Source organism: Aplidium turbinatum, chromosome 16 (genome assembly GCF_918807975.1).
Source record: "Aplidium turbinatum chromosome 16, kaAplTurb1.1, whole genome shotgun sequence".
NCBI lineage: Eukaryota > Metazoa > Chordata > Ascidiacea > Aplousobranchia > Polyclinidae > Aplidium > Aplidium turbinatum.
Window position 1 is genome coordinate 3233249 of NC_137487.1, and position 16004 is coordinate 3249252.

Below are 16004 nucleotides of genomic sequence, written 5' to 3' on the forward strand. Positions count from 1 at the left end.
AGATTTGGGATAAGCATGGTGTGGTTTCTGTTAGTGTTGTGGTTTCAGGTGTCTTCAAATCCGACAAAAAATATTTGAGAATTTTTTTTTCAAAGACAACGGCTCTGACTCTGATAACAAAAGCTTCGTAGATTACGAAAAGCAAAGTGGAAGACAAGCTGGAAAAGGCGATTAACAATAAAAGCCTCGTGGTGGCAATAGTGATTAGGCTAAGTGTATGATGCGCAGACAGGCCCGGATTTAGAGGGTGGCAGAGGGTGCAGGTGCCCCGGGCCTCCCGACTTTTAAAGGACCCCCTACGTGGAAAAAATTGATTTTGTGTTGAATTTTTTTTCTTTCAGTTTTTGAAGTTTCTACAAAATGCTGTGCAGTGCTGGATCAGTGCTACTGTAGACGTAGAGGTAAATTTTCGCGCCGTAGACGCAAACAATTTTTTTTGCACGGGGACCCCCGATCTAAAAGTTCCCCGGGCCCCCCATCAGCTAAATCCGGCCCTGTGCGTAGACACGCTATACAGCATAGGCTACTACAGTATTGCTAACCAAAATAAACCAATATCCGATTTCAATGACTTAGTACAACAAAGTTTAAAAAAATATATTTATGTAGCAAAATTTTTTAATGTTTGCTTCTACAAAAAAAAAGATTGGAGGTTATATTGAACTTCAATTCAAAAAAATAAAAATTTTTATTCGGTTGCATATTTTTTATTGAAAGTTGTCAATTAGTTTCAGTCCTTCATATTGTTCAATACTTCTGTTCACTTGAAATAGGCTACTCAGCTTGACAGCTCTGGAAAGTAAAAAGTCCCACTCAAGATCAAACGGTGCTGGTTCGGCTCGCGTGGTGTGCGCTTGAGCAACGTAGTTCAGGACTGCTCTCCATTCAGTGGCGCCTAGTGGAAGGACTAATTCAAAGACAACACATACAACAACAAGCGGAAGCTTCACTTTGCCAGTCTTGTTAACTGGCCCTGAGTCAAAAGGCTCTACAAGTATGAGAAACCGCCAGGATTAAGCTCTCAAAGAAGCTTTTTCAGTGCAAGGATAAAGATTTAACCGTGAGTAAATCTAAACTTAAAATAAGGATATAAAGACAAATTACTCCGAGAATCAAGAAAAGCCATACAATCAATCAATCAATCAATCTGGTCCGTCATACCGGATAACCATATTTTGTATTTCCTAATATTGCGATGCCAACCGACGTTAAATTTTTGAATATCAAGGCGCAAAATAACTTGTGTGAATTATTTGTGCTTTCTGGCTGCTGGTATTCATGCGTATTTCGTTTCGAAAGAACAACGAAACGAAATTGCTTTAATTTCGAAACGACACGAAAATTTTCCCTAAGTATTAAACCGCAACATTCTTTATATATTTTGGTTTCAAACAGTCTTAGATAAGACATAAAAATCACTGAGCTGTTTTCTTTTCTAGGGTTTTCACTCTTTGCAATATCAACAACAAATATCTCTTTCTTAGTCTTTCAAATGGGTTGCTCTTCGATTTTACGTTTTAGCTCATTTATCAAACTTTGCTATTCCAACCTAAGTTTGCGTTTGAACTAACACTGCAGGGCCACGTAATTTAAATACAACATCACCTTTGAAGACGGACACTGTCAGACTTTTTATTTTCTGAAAAAAGACTTAAAGAAATTAATAATTAAAATAAAGATTTTTTTCATAAACGTACTTCCATTATATTCAGCTGTCTGAAAACAATGGTTAATTGTTTCGTCTTTAAAAATATATCACGGCATGAATGAAAAACTTAACGCAGTAGTCGAAGACAGTGACGAGTTTGATTGGTAAAAATATCACATCTCAATTTTAAAAGAAAGGGTGAGAAATAAATTGTTTTGAAAATATTTCTTCTCAGGCAGAAGCCATAACGCCATGCTGTAGCACTCGAACGTGTGACACTCTGATGTCGGACACTTGGCAATGCAAAAACACTTTTGCCTAACCTACTGCACATCGATCGATGAGAAGATACAGGTTTAAATTATTCATAGAATGTCATAGAACTTTCTTGTGTTTTGATTTGTAACACAAGTAGGCTACATTAAGTTAAATAACATAATATACGTTCTTCTAGTGCAAACTAAGCTGAACTATCACAAGATGTATATGTTGATAAATCTGCTTTTATTCCGAATTTTCACTTGCCATCGTGAAACAAGTGTGACTTTGTATCTTGTGGCTCTATTTATTAACTCCAATATTGACTTATTCTTTCTAACATGTGTGTCTAATACCCCATCACCACTGGAATATTCCACGCCTTTATCTCAAATAGTACAAAAAAGAGCAAAATAAAACAATTTAAATACTGTAGGCTATGCCTTGCTTTACAGTAGTCCATGTGTGAGAGAGGACGACAGGGTGAAGCTCCGAGTTTGTGATGTGGTTCAAGCAAAACTTGACTTGTTGTTCATGGCCAGCAATAAAATTATGTATGAGATTGATCTGTGCATGCAGGAAGAACTGCTGAAAGTGTTGAATAAAATACTCATCATAATCAGCAGCTGTAAGCTTTGCATTTCGAAATCGCAGCAGAAACGGAAAACGCAGACCAGTGTTTTACAGTTGACACTCGAAGTAACGCTTGCCATTTACAGAAGTAGGCTATGCAGTGCCAAATAATCAATTTGTCCACGTCAGCGACAAACCACCCCAAATTAAATGCGTTCTTAATTGAGGCATGTCTCACCCAATTTGTTCCATTACACGACTGACTACGTGAAATGAAAGCCATTTATTGAATAAATCTGACACAAGATCGGAGGAGCAGAGACATTCTCAATCAGAAACCACGACGTTGGCATCGATTTTACATCAAAAGGCAATTGAATCAACTTGATGCGTGTGTGATGGGTTGTATCTTCAAAAAGATTCACACGTGGCATTTGTCTCGACTAGTGTATGAATATAGCCTATAGTCTACCCTTTTAACCCTGTCTAGGTATTATTATCGCTGCCTTTGGCCAAACGAAGTTAATCCCCAAGCGGCCATGGAAAACTACACAACAAATGATTGCGAAAACAAACCCATGAGTCCAAAATGACAAATCAGATGCTGTGTGTCTTTGTGTTGGAATTTATTTAAGTTAGGAATAGAAGAAAGTGGAAAATTGTTATATCCAATAATGCACTTGTATAAAATTTGCCACATGATTGCAGTAATTTGCAAAAAATATCTTTAAAAAACTATTTCAAACGAGATTATTCAAGCGATATTTGCTTCCAACAAGAGCTGATACAATTACATTACGTGCAGCAACTTTGGCTCTTTACCGATCCTCAAAAGAGTTGTGTGCACCAGTTTTGTGTCATCGTGCTCACTGTCTCAACAACGAATTTGCTGTTTACCAGATACCTGCATACCTACTAGGTTACTTGTGTACCATTGGACAATCTTCCTATTCTTTCGGACATCCAACCTGCTAAGCTTTGTTTTGAACAACCTACTGTGTAAGACAGGGCTACTCAACTGGCGGACTGCGGTCTGAATCCGGACCTTCTGGGTGTTGAAGGTGGACCTCGGGTTTCTGGAAGACTAACTTCATTGCCACATTTTAGGGCCTCTTTAAACAGATTTCTATTTAGGAAAAGCAATTTTTTGTGATTATCCAAGGAGCTGGGGGCTTCGCTCCCAGACCCCCAACGCTTTGCCGTCTTCTTTGATGTGCGATCCACACAGCTACAGTACAAAGAGTCACAATACATTTTTTCCTTTTTTATTTCTTTGTTTGTGTCAAACAAAAATCCAAGACATGTTACATACTACCTGAAAAGTGTTCAGTGCTCGTACTGGTTGTTTAATTTTCCTGGTTGCATGTAAAATATTCACCGGACCGCAAAAATATTCAACTTGTCAAAATGGACCTTTGCTAACATTAGTTGAGTAGCCCTGGTGTAGGAGATGGTTTTGTGAAGCCAAATCATCTTTTCCGCTTTGAGGTTTATGCTCCTTCAAATGCTTAACTCTTTGACTGAAATCAATCTGTGGAAGCACATGGCCACCTAAAGATACGGCCTGATTTGTCACATTTTGCAAAAATTTCAAGGTTTTTCTAACTTTGGGCGAACGCTTAAATAAATTTTTCTAAAAATTAGATTTTTACGCTTTCTTTAGTCTTTTCCCCAGATAACACAATAAGTTTTAACATCCTCACATGTTGAAAAACAAAATTTGATTTCAAAGATTTTAGTCAGACTGTTAATTTTTCAACAACAGTTTGATTTAGCGTTTTTCAACTTACTTTGTCTCATTTGCTACTGCTTCCCCACGGCAACAAAAAAGTTTTATGTCATTAGGAAACCGCAAAAAGTAAAAACATTTCAAAAAATGTCAGTCAAGCACTAGCAGTAGCTGTAATCAAAATCTGCAAAATGTGACAAATCAGGCCATGGGTAGCAATTCAAATGCAACAAATGTCCGTTTTTTCAACCGCGACACCGACAAAAGCGTTTTCGTGCAGACGTCGGACTTTTCTGATCAACCGTAAACCAAAGAGGACTGAAAATTTCTTCCTAATATGGTGCTGAAGAATAGACCGCAGATGACATCATCAATGATGGAACCATTTTCCAACATAACAAAACGTTAATTTTGTTTATCATAACTTCAGAGCTTCTTCAGAGAAAGTAACGTGCAAGAAAGAATTAAACTATTATCATACTGTGTTGCATTAGCTTTCAATAACTTGTAGTTTATGTTACTTTCTTTAATTTACACAAATGTGTATTTTGTTATTATTATTGTTAATAATTATTTTTGTAATACTGTATATACAAATGTACACCCACAGAAAGCTGCACCATCGTTTCATCTCACAAATAGGTTACTTCACACGTACCACACCTCTTGGGAGCATGTTGCTACAGCTTAACTGCTGACAGATTGTTGATCGAAGTCAACAAATGATTAGAAGATCAAAGACAAACATTAAATGTATAAACTCGGTTATAAACTTTAAATTAAACCACTTACCTCTGAATTAAGTCATTAGCAGCAGACCGAAGCAACCTGACGAAGTAAAAATACTTTTTTTTTGAAACTGGAATGGCTTTTTGTAAAAGACTGATTAGCTAATACTGAGCTGAAATTTGAAGTGATCTTTATAATGTTAAGCAAATGAGCAGTCAGTGCCATTACGGTATAAATGTTGCAATATTATATGCAGATTAGCAGATACAGTTAGAGCATCAAACAAGATTTAAGCTTTGCTTACGTCTAGTAATATTTGTTGGCTATCCCCATCTGGCTTGATCTTCACATAAAACTGCAGATTCTAAGGTGCGCACTGCGCAACTGTGCAAATGCGAAGTAACACCAGGCCATATGCGCAGTATGGTTTTTGCGCACTTGCAACGCTTCAAACTTAAGCGTTTGAGTTCAATTTCTACATTGTGATCTGTTGAACTTTACAATTAAAATGTGCGTCGCCACTTTGCTACGTCAAGCGTTGATGGACGCTGCGTGTTTGCGTGCCCAATATCGGCAAGCGTGAATGGACGCAACTTTTTGTTGCTTAACGTCGGAACAGCGTTTATGGTCGCATACAGCTTGTAATACTTGGGTGATTTTCCTAAAGCTTCTGCTATTTATCAGAAATAGTTTGACCAATAAATCATCGTTATGGTGTTGCTTTATCACTATCAGCGAAAAGTAGGTCTTTTTACAAGCGGTTTTGAGAAACGTATGTTCAAACCTGCTATTCGATGAGTCTTTTCACATTGATTCAAGGCCTGGACTCGTTAAATCCATGTAAAAGAAACTGATTACTCGATGCCGGCTGAATTGGAGAACTGAATTCATTTCACATCAGTTTGCTTACAACTAGTTTTTAAAAAAGTTGTTTTACGTTGATTGAAGGCCTGAATATGTTGGATGTGGCGCTATATAAATGTTGTAATGTTATTATTATTATTAATATATGTAAAAGAGACTAATTTACTGTTTGAAGTACAAGATCTGCTATTTGAAGTAGTTTCACGTGAATTTACAAGCCCATAGCAAGGCCAAAAACCAGCCAAAAAACTTCCCAAAAAAAAGCCGATGGTGAGTCACAATGTGGAAGAGCAAGAGCCGATGCAGAGTGGAACAAAAAGCTCTAAAAAAGCTACAAAAAGTTGAGTCAAAAATGACCAAAATGAGGCAGCATACAATTTTCTTTTTCTCAAGGCAAGTCCCCAGGTCTGGACGTTTTTTCATATTTCCTCATATCTAGGGGCTATAAGGGCCCGCAAAAGTCAATAAAAACATTTTTTAAGGACCTCGTTTATCCACCAATCAAAGAATAAAGTTGTTTTCAGCACCTAGGGGGCTTTTTCTAAGAAGTTTATAAGTCAAAATAAAGTCAAAATTGACAATAAAGTCAAAAGTTGTCAAATTATAGCTTTTGGAAAACTTTTTGTGTTTCTTGAGAGTAATTTTTGTCAAAATCCTTGTGGAAGCATTGTAAATCAGGAACTGCGACACAGTAAAACCATATTAACCCATAAAAGGAGGAAAATGTCACAATGCTCTTGGATTAGCAATTTAGCAGTAACTTTTATCGCAAATTGTCCATTGTTTATTCATTGTTACGTATTTAAATAACTCTTATAAAACACTTCCTCTTCACAAACATGATCTTTTCGAAGATCAACAGTTTGGAAAGGAATAGCCTACTGACATTCTGTAATACAAAAATGCCTAAGCAAATATCCTCAAAAAACACGACTTACTTTTTATAATTCATAAAACACCTTGACTTTTCAACAAAATATTACGTTTGGGTCTGACATCGACAAAATATTACGTTTGGGTCTGACATCGACAAAATAGTATGTTTCGGTAACTGGTATCAATTCAAGGAAGAACTGTGTCCTCTACAAATAAGCAATTTTGTTGGGTCTAAATAAAGTCCAAATTTGATACGAAGAAAGTAAAAAAAAATTTATGTCAAAATAAAAATGGCCCTATTCATAACTATGTTTATACTATCCATTCAAGATTTTTCGGATGAATATCATGAAACCCCAATTTTTATTTACAAATCCGTGACCGAGTGATGGTCAAATTGTCTTCAACGAAGCATAAGAAATAACCAATAGATGACGACAGTGAAATGAAACGTGTGTGAGTATCGGAAAAACGCAATAGTAGCCTAACTGTTTGAACGGAGAACTGTTTGAATTAGTTGTAATTTGCTCGTGTTCTTTGATACTTTGAGACCACTTCTAACAATTCACTTTGTAAAGGCAGCCTTAAAATGTTAATGCTCACTGAAACAATTTATTGTGCACAAGAAAATTTTCTCAGAAGGAACACTGGGTATAATGTTCCAAAAATTAAGAAAACCTTTTTCAAAATACAATATAATATTGCAACAACCGTTTGCAATCAAGACCAGGGTTTCCCAAACGGTGGTCCGCGACTACACAGGTGGTCCGTGACGATATGAGAAAAAATAAAAACAATTCACACATTAGCATTGTGCAATCGGCTACGTGCTCTAAAGATAATTGCCACGGTGATTCGTAGTTGTAATGATTTCGTAAATCTTTGCAATCGTATTCCTTTGTTATTACGTTGTCTTGGTTATTGCCCTATTTCAAAGTTTACAGTCGAAAAGTTGTAGCTTTGCAATTTTAGAACGGGGGTGTGCACTGTGGATTGTGGCGCTGGTTAGACTCTCGGGGTGTGCGCTTGAGCAACGCATTTCAGGACTGCTCTCCATTCAGCGGCACCTAATGAATGGAATAATTCCCTGGCAACAACACTTCAACAATCGGAAAACTTAACTTTGCCAATCTCGGTAACCGACCCTGCGTCAAGAGCCTCCACAGTCTTCAAGTATGCGAAACTACCAGGAACAACCTATCAAGGCTTCCTCAGTCCGAGGATAAAGATTCAAAACCAACCAGCCATTGCCGGGAAAATATGCCTACACGGTAGACCACGGCTAAACATGCATTTCTGATCGACTATCCCTACCACGAAAAAATCATTTAGCTTATTACGAATCAACATAAATGTTTTTTAAATCAATGTAAACTTTGAAGCCTGTTTGCATTCTTAGGCAATCTATCCAGGTTCATTTTGATTGAACTGCTGGCAACTGTTGGATCATAGGCTACTGTTTTGAAATTTAAGAAAACAGTTTTCAAAATAGTGTAACATAGCAATATTCATTGGTACACTGGGTAGCGCAACTTAATATGTTGGAAACTCATCTTCATTCTACACTGGCTGCAATAAAGTATAAAACGTGATGATGTATGTACACTGTAAATTAAACGAGATCAGTCGATTGTTGACAGCAATATAAGCAAAATATTTGTTTCAGGTTAGATGCAAGCAATATTTTTTTTTCTTTTTTGCGTAGTAACGCTTCATTTCTGTCCTGTTTGGCAAACTGGAACAAGCATAACATGAGTACACAAACTCGACATACTGAAAGAGAAGAAACCTCGACTGTACTAAAGTGTTTGGCCAGTTTTCTCTTTCTTGTTCAATTGATTCGGATATCAGGAACAGGTATCACTCTCTACGTCGTTTATGACACGCTCCTTGTGAAGGTAAGATGGTTGTAACGGATGTGAGGAATAATTATTTTGTTTTAATTATGATTAGCAGTGATAAGCATGACAGTTAAAAGGTCGGAAAGAAAAATTAGATTTTTTGCCTTCCTTCCAACCACCAGCTTTAATCCTGAATAGGCTTACGAAGAACTGATACAAGACAAAATTTAGATGAAATTTTAAGCTGTTTACATCTGGTTTGGTTTTTGAATGTTTATCCTCGGACTGACAAAGCCTTGATAGGTCATTCCTGGTAGTTTCGCATACTTGTAGAGGCTCTTCACGCAGGGCCGGTTACCAAGATTGGCAGAGTGAAGTTTTCCGATTGTTGAAGTGTTGTTGCCAGGGAATTATTCCATTCACTAGGTAATTTTTAATTTCATTTTGCTCCAATATGTTCATCTCTGATTGTTCAACAACTTCAATTTGACTGTTTCTCCCGCAAACGTACAACGTATGTCATTAGGCTACCGTGTTTCACTCTTTTTGTTAATAGGTTGTAGATTATCTAAATGCAGAAGAGCCATATTTTCATTGCTTGTTTACAATTTTCAATTTATTTCGACTTAAGTATTGTCTTTTGGTATCACCGGAACTGCATTCAATGACTGCATGGCCGAATGGTGAAAGCCTTTGTATGGCACTCGAAAGAGCGCCGGTTCAACACCGCTTAAGAGCATGCGACTATGTCTTTGAAAAAACACCAAAATGTATGTCTGAATAATTTGGACACAAAGATTCCTTGTCTTCCCATCCACTTATCCTATGTGTTTCTTATAATTTCACGTTCTTATTTATCAGATAATCACTCCAAATATTACAAGAAAAGTACATAATCCTGATGAACATGCAAACGTTTCAGTTTTTAAACAGACCACCTGCACCAAGTTGGTCGAAGCATATTCTCCAAGGAAAAGATAGTAGCAATGCTGCTGGGTTTAGCCACTGTACAAACTGTTATATCACAGACTATGTGTTTTGTGGTGCAGAAGAACGTAGCTTATCAATATTATTCAAAATTGTAGTAGGGCTAAACTAAGAAATGTTGATGACGAGAAGACAAGATTTCACAATCTAAGCTCATAAAAAAGACAAACATGTCCCCTCCGTTGCATAAACCTCGTGCGCGGACATTTTGCCGAAAGGACATTTTGCCGAAAGACATTTTGCCGAAAGGACATTTTGCCGAAAGACGTTTTGCCGAATGGACAAATTGTCGAAAGGACTAAGGTTGTGAACGATAGACTAAAACACATTGTGGAGAATATCGATACATATAACACAAAAATAAGTTTCGGTAAAATGTCTATTCAGCAAAATGTCTTTCGGAAACATGTCCTTTCGGCAAGATGTCCGAGTATCATAAACATCGTATAAACGAGGAAGATACATTCAAAAATTAAGTTTTTGACAACACTTAGTCTACATAGCCTATAATGTATAGTGGAATAGCTTAATTTATTTTGTTTAAGAAAAAAACTTCGGCTCTTTTTGATGGCTATGACGATTGCAACGATTACGAAGAGAGTGACGACATGGCAAAGAGAAATCGTAGAAATGTAGAAGAGCAACACGAAGGTTGGATAGCACCGTTTATCTTCCATAATATTTACAGATACTAAAACTCGAGCTTTGTGCCAAAGACAAAACCTCACATGTGAAATCTTGCACTACCTTTAAATAAACAAATATGACCAATTAACTAAGCAACAACACTACATTAAACGTTATAAAAACAAAAAAACAAACGTTTCTGGCTCGTCATACAGCCATTTTCAAGCAAGGCTTGGCAAAGCTTAAAAATGGCTGTATGACTAGCCGAAAACGTTCTTTTATTGTTTTTATAATGTTAAATGCAGTGTTGTTGGTGAGTTGTGTTTGTTTATAGTTTAAAAAAGTAACCTCTCTACCCAAATTGTATCTTTGAATAAATTCCATATTTTTTTCTTGTACAAATGCTTAATGACTGAGATTTCCGAATGAACGTTAGCCTACATTATAGTTTGACACTTGCTGGTGATACATTGTTGATGATGACGAAGCTGAATATTAAAATTATCATGATCTCTGATACGGCCATGAGCATCATTGTTAGGAAGAAATCGCCTGCTTTTGTTGCCCAGACAAATGTCCTGAAATCGACTTTCAAATTTTATAGTTTACTATGGCTCACTGGTAGAATTATTTGAAACAAACGTATATTCACATTTCAAATATTTTGTTTAGTTTCAGCGCAAAGTACTTTTCCTCGACTTCTTTTTATTTAATCTACAATTAGTTGTCTGTGTGAAAAAGTCCATATTAGACATGCCAGGAAATAAGAAAAAGTGAAAAGAACGTAACCAAAATTTTTGGATAGAAAGATACATCATCACCATCACCCCATAGGAGCTTTTTGTCCAGTCAGTGCTTTAACTTAAGCAAACATGTCTAATTTTTGAGCAATTAGATTTTTAATTTTTATGTTATATAACTTATGGACTGGTGACGTCAGTCATGTGTTTGCTGGTGACCTCAGAAAAGTGGACATCAATTTCAAGAAGGAAAAAGTTGGTTTTGTCAGATTGTTTGTCTTGGATTAACGTAGGAAAAGTTACAAAATTATAAAATTTATTTTAAAATCCTAATTTATGCAAAACTTTCCCGGCTGAATAATATAAAGCTTTGTGGCAGTTAAACGATTTCTCGAATGCAGTAATACATATTATATTGAATGAAAGAAATTGTGCATATACAGTATTTATTACAGTATTTTGCTTTCAAAACACGGCAACACTAGCGCAGAAAATGCTTCATTGGCTCAATTAGAAACGTTTAACATTGACGTTTAAATAACTCATGGCAATACATCTATTTTGTGTATATAGATTTTGTTATGAGCTTAATCTACTTGAAACAATAGTTTTATGTTATTGGGCTCAGCACGGCTAATTGTAATTTTGATTGGTCATTGGAATAATTTGATTGACCAATTAAAAATCTCATATCTTTCTTACTAAATAAACTTTCTTTCTTTAGAAAAACCTTCTGACAATCTCTGGCAAGATATTGCGTTGATTTTTATTCCTTGCATTGAGGTTATTACTTCTTTATCGCTGGTGTACTTCATTATAGTTCCGTTCTCTAAAGGTGTACCAGCAAAGCGATGGTTGATATGGTTGATGAGGTAAGTTATAAACATTCTTGGAAACATACACTTTTTACTTTGAAGCTTCTGATTCAAAACCTATCTAGGATTTAATGACAAGAGAATTGCAGTAAAAAAACTGTGTTTTTGCTGTATAAGAAATCGGGTTAACTTCCGTATATTTCCATCGATAAGCAACATATCTTTGCATTAAAGTAAACAATTTAACAAATCAAAATTAAATGATCATTTACTACAAGAGAACATCTCAGTGTCTAATAATTTTGTATGATATGCATTGACAAACAAATGAAAACCACCATTCCACGTAACAATTTTGTACAATGTGCGAGGTTGCTCTCCTTCCGATCAAAAGCAAACAACGCATCATTTGTCACCATCGCTCTGAAGTTCAGCTTTATCTGAAGGCCTTGTAGTTTGCTATTTAGCGCGCTATAGTGTCAAGATTTGTGAACACTTTCCCACAGTGTGGTGAGGTTCCATTTTAGATGTGCTGCCATGTATTTTTAGAGTAATTTAACTTTGTCAGGTAAGAGTAACAAGCAGTTTTGAACATTGTGTTTAAGTTAGATTTAAGTGCAAACATGTGGTTGGTGTAGTGTGGTTGAATTCAATTACTGTTTTCTCTACCCCAAGAGAAAGGTGATGATGAAATAACTTCGATAAATATTTTTGTTACAAACAAACAACAAACGCGTTTATAGCGCTCGCAACGGTTGAAATAAAGTACAACGTTACCGCGGGACGGCTACAACTGAGTACCGCAACGATGAATGCAAAATAGCAGCAACGATTACACTGGTCAGCCCTATTTCGGTGCAACAAAGATAAGGAGGGTTTCAGGGGTTTTCGAAACTGATGAATACGAAAATGAAGTTTGCTTTCGCGTATCAAATCTGCTTTCTTCACTGCAGGCAGCACACTTTAAAGTGTGATGGCTGCAGTGAAAAAAAAACAGACTTATTTTCGGACTCAGCGACCCAAATTTACCCTCAATACAATTATTTTGTTCATGCATCAGAAAGTTGGTTTCAAATTGTTGACCAGCGTTAGAATAATGTTAAAGTAATAATGGTTTATTTTATACCAATTGGGTGCAAAATAGCGTTAATAAATAGTTTCCATATTTGGCGACTTTTTAGCCAATTCTCGTAGTTCTTCTGGTCTGTGTTCTGTGAGAGATTGAATACTTTGCATAAAAGTCTGTGCTGGTCTTCCTTGGTTTTCTTTACCTTCATTCAGTTTTGATATATTCTGATAGTTTCATTAGAAGTTATTGAGTGTCGTTTTCCACGTTCTAACAAAAGGAGTTGATGTTTGCTGATTTGCTGAAGCAAGAAAGTTTTTCCTACAGCACCATATACAACAAGTCGTTGTAAATATGTTCAGTCTATGAAATTTGAAAATTTATTTTAATGATTGTGTGTGGAATGTGTTTAGTGTGTTTTGAAGTTTTGATGTTGGTTTCATGTTTCACAACCATGTGTAAGAACGAGAAGAGCAAAGAGCAGGGTTTCTTCACGTTAATTAAAAGCCCAACCTCTTCAAATGAATGAATCTAGTTGGTTAAAATCCAAACTGTGTAGATAGAAGTGGATGTTCAAGTTCAGGCTTTAGTCGGTTTAAGTTAACAGTCGGTTAGTCGGTTTGCCATTTAAGTATTGTACAGTATATTAATGCACACCAACTAATTTCAATCATATTTGTTCAGAATGCGAGTTTTCTGGATGAGACTACTATGGACAAGCACAGCCGTCGCTTATTGCATCATCACTTATCAGTACAAACAAGAGATGTACGAGATAATTGGGAAACCAAAGTACTTGAATGCTCCAACAGATTTGGCTATCATGGGTCTCATCACCATCGAATACTTTTTCCTGGGATTGTTACAATGCTCTATGAAGATTATGGACTTTGGTATCATCAGAAAGAAGATCAAGAAACAACAGTTTTTCTCGTCAGAATTATGGACAAAATTTGTTCTTTTGACTTACTATGTGTGTGTTTTAGCGTTTGCTGTCAGAAATTTCTCTATGTCATTTTATTTTGGCCTTCTCAGTGTTTATGCCAGCGTGCAGGAGCAAGATGACCCAGAAGGGAAAAGCGTGTACTTTGGTATTCTCTTAGTTATACAAATATATTTGTCAGTGATCAGAGGAAGGTTCTATGGTTTCTTCATACGATGCTTTTTTTCAACATTTCTTTTGGAAGAAGATAATCCGATCTATGATAAGGTAAGAGAAATCGACGAAGAACAGAATCAAGAAAGAAGAACATCAAATGTAGCTGATAAACCTATTCGAGAAGTGGAAGATCGCCTTGCTTAATCTACGACAGATGTTTGGTTGCAATCTTGAAGAAGTTGGAATAAATGAAAATTGCTTTGTTGTTCTGTATATAGTATACGATACACAATACACATACGCTGTAGGTAGGCATTGTATCTAGCCTATAACTATACACTGTTTATGCTGAAATCCCAATGACTAAAGCCTACTGTACAAACCGGAAAAGAAAAAGATTAAATTACATCGGTATAGCAGTTGACAAGTTCACATAAGTTTTAACCATAATGCTCAGTATGTTATGCTGTCGTCTTTGTTTGTGTATACTTTAAGTAATAAATTAGTAGACTGCGTTGTCAGTTTGATGGTGGCTTGAAAATGCGCCACAACAATAGCTCGAGACCCAACTGGGTGATAAAAGGGGGGGGAGGTTTCGCCTAAGACGACACCCAGCGGCGGGGGGGCCTGGGGGGCCTCCCCCAGAAAATTTTGAAAAATTACTTTGAATTTGGTGCATTCTGAGAGCATTTTCAACAAAAATGTGGGTATGAATATTCCTGTAAAATGGTGCCGTCCGGTGGCATAACAAAAGGATAAGATCATGTTTTCTTCGGCATTTTCCGGAAATAAAGCTAAGTCTCTATGTTTTCTTGTTGCTAATTCCTGGCTGAGATGTTTGAATGTTTGGTATTGGCAAAACTCGCTCTTTTAATGCAGTTTTGTATAAAATTAGGCAATTTTTTTTAGACTGAAAGCATCATTCTCAATATCGTGACGTCACACGCGTGCCAAAGGGGGGGTTGTAACCCCCAAAGCCCCCCCTTGGCTACGCCACTGTGCGGGGTGGCCGCTAGCGTGAGACTCATCAGCACGGATTTTGCTGGCGGGCACGTAAAAGCGTAATATTTCTCATCTGTTAAGCAGGTCCTGTGGTAGCTCTACTTTGCTTCTCCCAACCTTCAACCTCAACACCAATTTGCTGTCGTGTAATTATCACGTTAAATCAGATTCTCTGGTGATATTTGTTCTATCTTATTGCCTTGTTCCAAGTTGTGTTTTTCTCTGTTTAAATAACTGCATTAAGCAATACCATAACAGACGCTCATGTTATCAAAAAAAGCGTTCAAAGATTTTTCATATTTTTTAAACAATTTGGTAATTTTGCTTCATTTGAAGTCATGACTTACAGTTACAGACTATGCTACCATTGTATTTCACAGTGTATCGTATCTTTAAAGGTCTAGAATAACTTGGGATTTATTGCAATACGAATACAAAACAAATATTTCTCGGCATTCTGTAGTTCACAATTATGTCTTTTTGGACTAGATCTTTGAATCATAACAAATATAGGATTTACGGCTCGCTATCAAATACTGCGGTGATAGGTCCGGCGCTATTGAAATCGCTTGATTGACCTGACATGGTTTACGAGATAGGCTACCTACATCCAATGTTTGGGAAATACAGTTTGTCTACTTTAGGGAAAACTGTATTGTCAGTAGTACTCACGTCCTATCCCAGACAACCACTTTATCGGGTACGAATCTGACCAGATCTTTACCAGATCTGGGCCCGATAAAGTGGCTGTCTGGGAATAAATGGTATGGATTAAATGCAGCAATTACAAGCACGAGTGAAGATCTGGTACTGTCGGTCTCGGTGACTGTGCCTATGTTATTGGTGCTAATATTCTACAAGCATGCAAAACTGCAGGATTGAAGTTCAATAGTAGCCTATCTTGCTGACTTTGCGGAAAAGTAGTCTTATACATAGTCTTGTATTTAATCGCGTGGCCGAAATATCAAAAAAGAATCTGAAAATCAACTTTCAGGTGCATCCAACTCCGTTGCTAATACTATCCATCCTTGTCCACGTTCTAACACGTCAACAACTAAAACGTCTCTCTTCAACTAGTAAAATATACAAAAAGCCGAACCTGGCAAACAAAGACAAACTTATCTGAAACGACTTAATGACAAAGCTGAAA

At 36.6% G+C, this 16004-nt stretch overlaps 1 protein-coding gene across 1 annotated transcript; it reads left to right on the forward strand.

The window, feature by feature from the left end:
- The first annotated feature begins 8354 nt into the window (after positions 1–8354).
- On the forward strand, positions 8355–15303 carry LOC145785731 (uncharacterized). Its single transcript, XM_082597430.1, has 4 exons — positions 8355–8575; positions 10051–10156; positions 11597–11744; positions 13438–15303. Exons 1-4 carry the CDS (start codon positions 8429–8431, stop codon positions 14054–14056), a joined length of 1020 nt encoding a protein of 339 aa, XP_082453556.1. The 5' UTR covers positions 8355–8428; the 3' UTR covers positions 14057–15303.
- Positions 15304–16004: the final 701 nt, after the last annotated feature.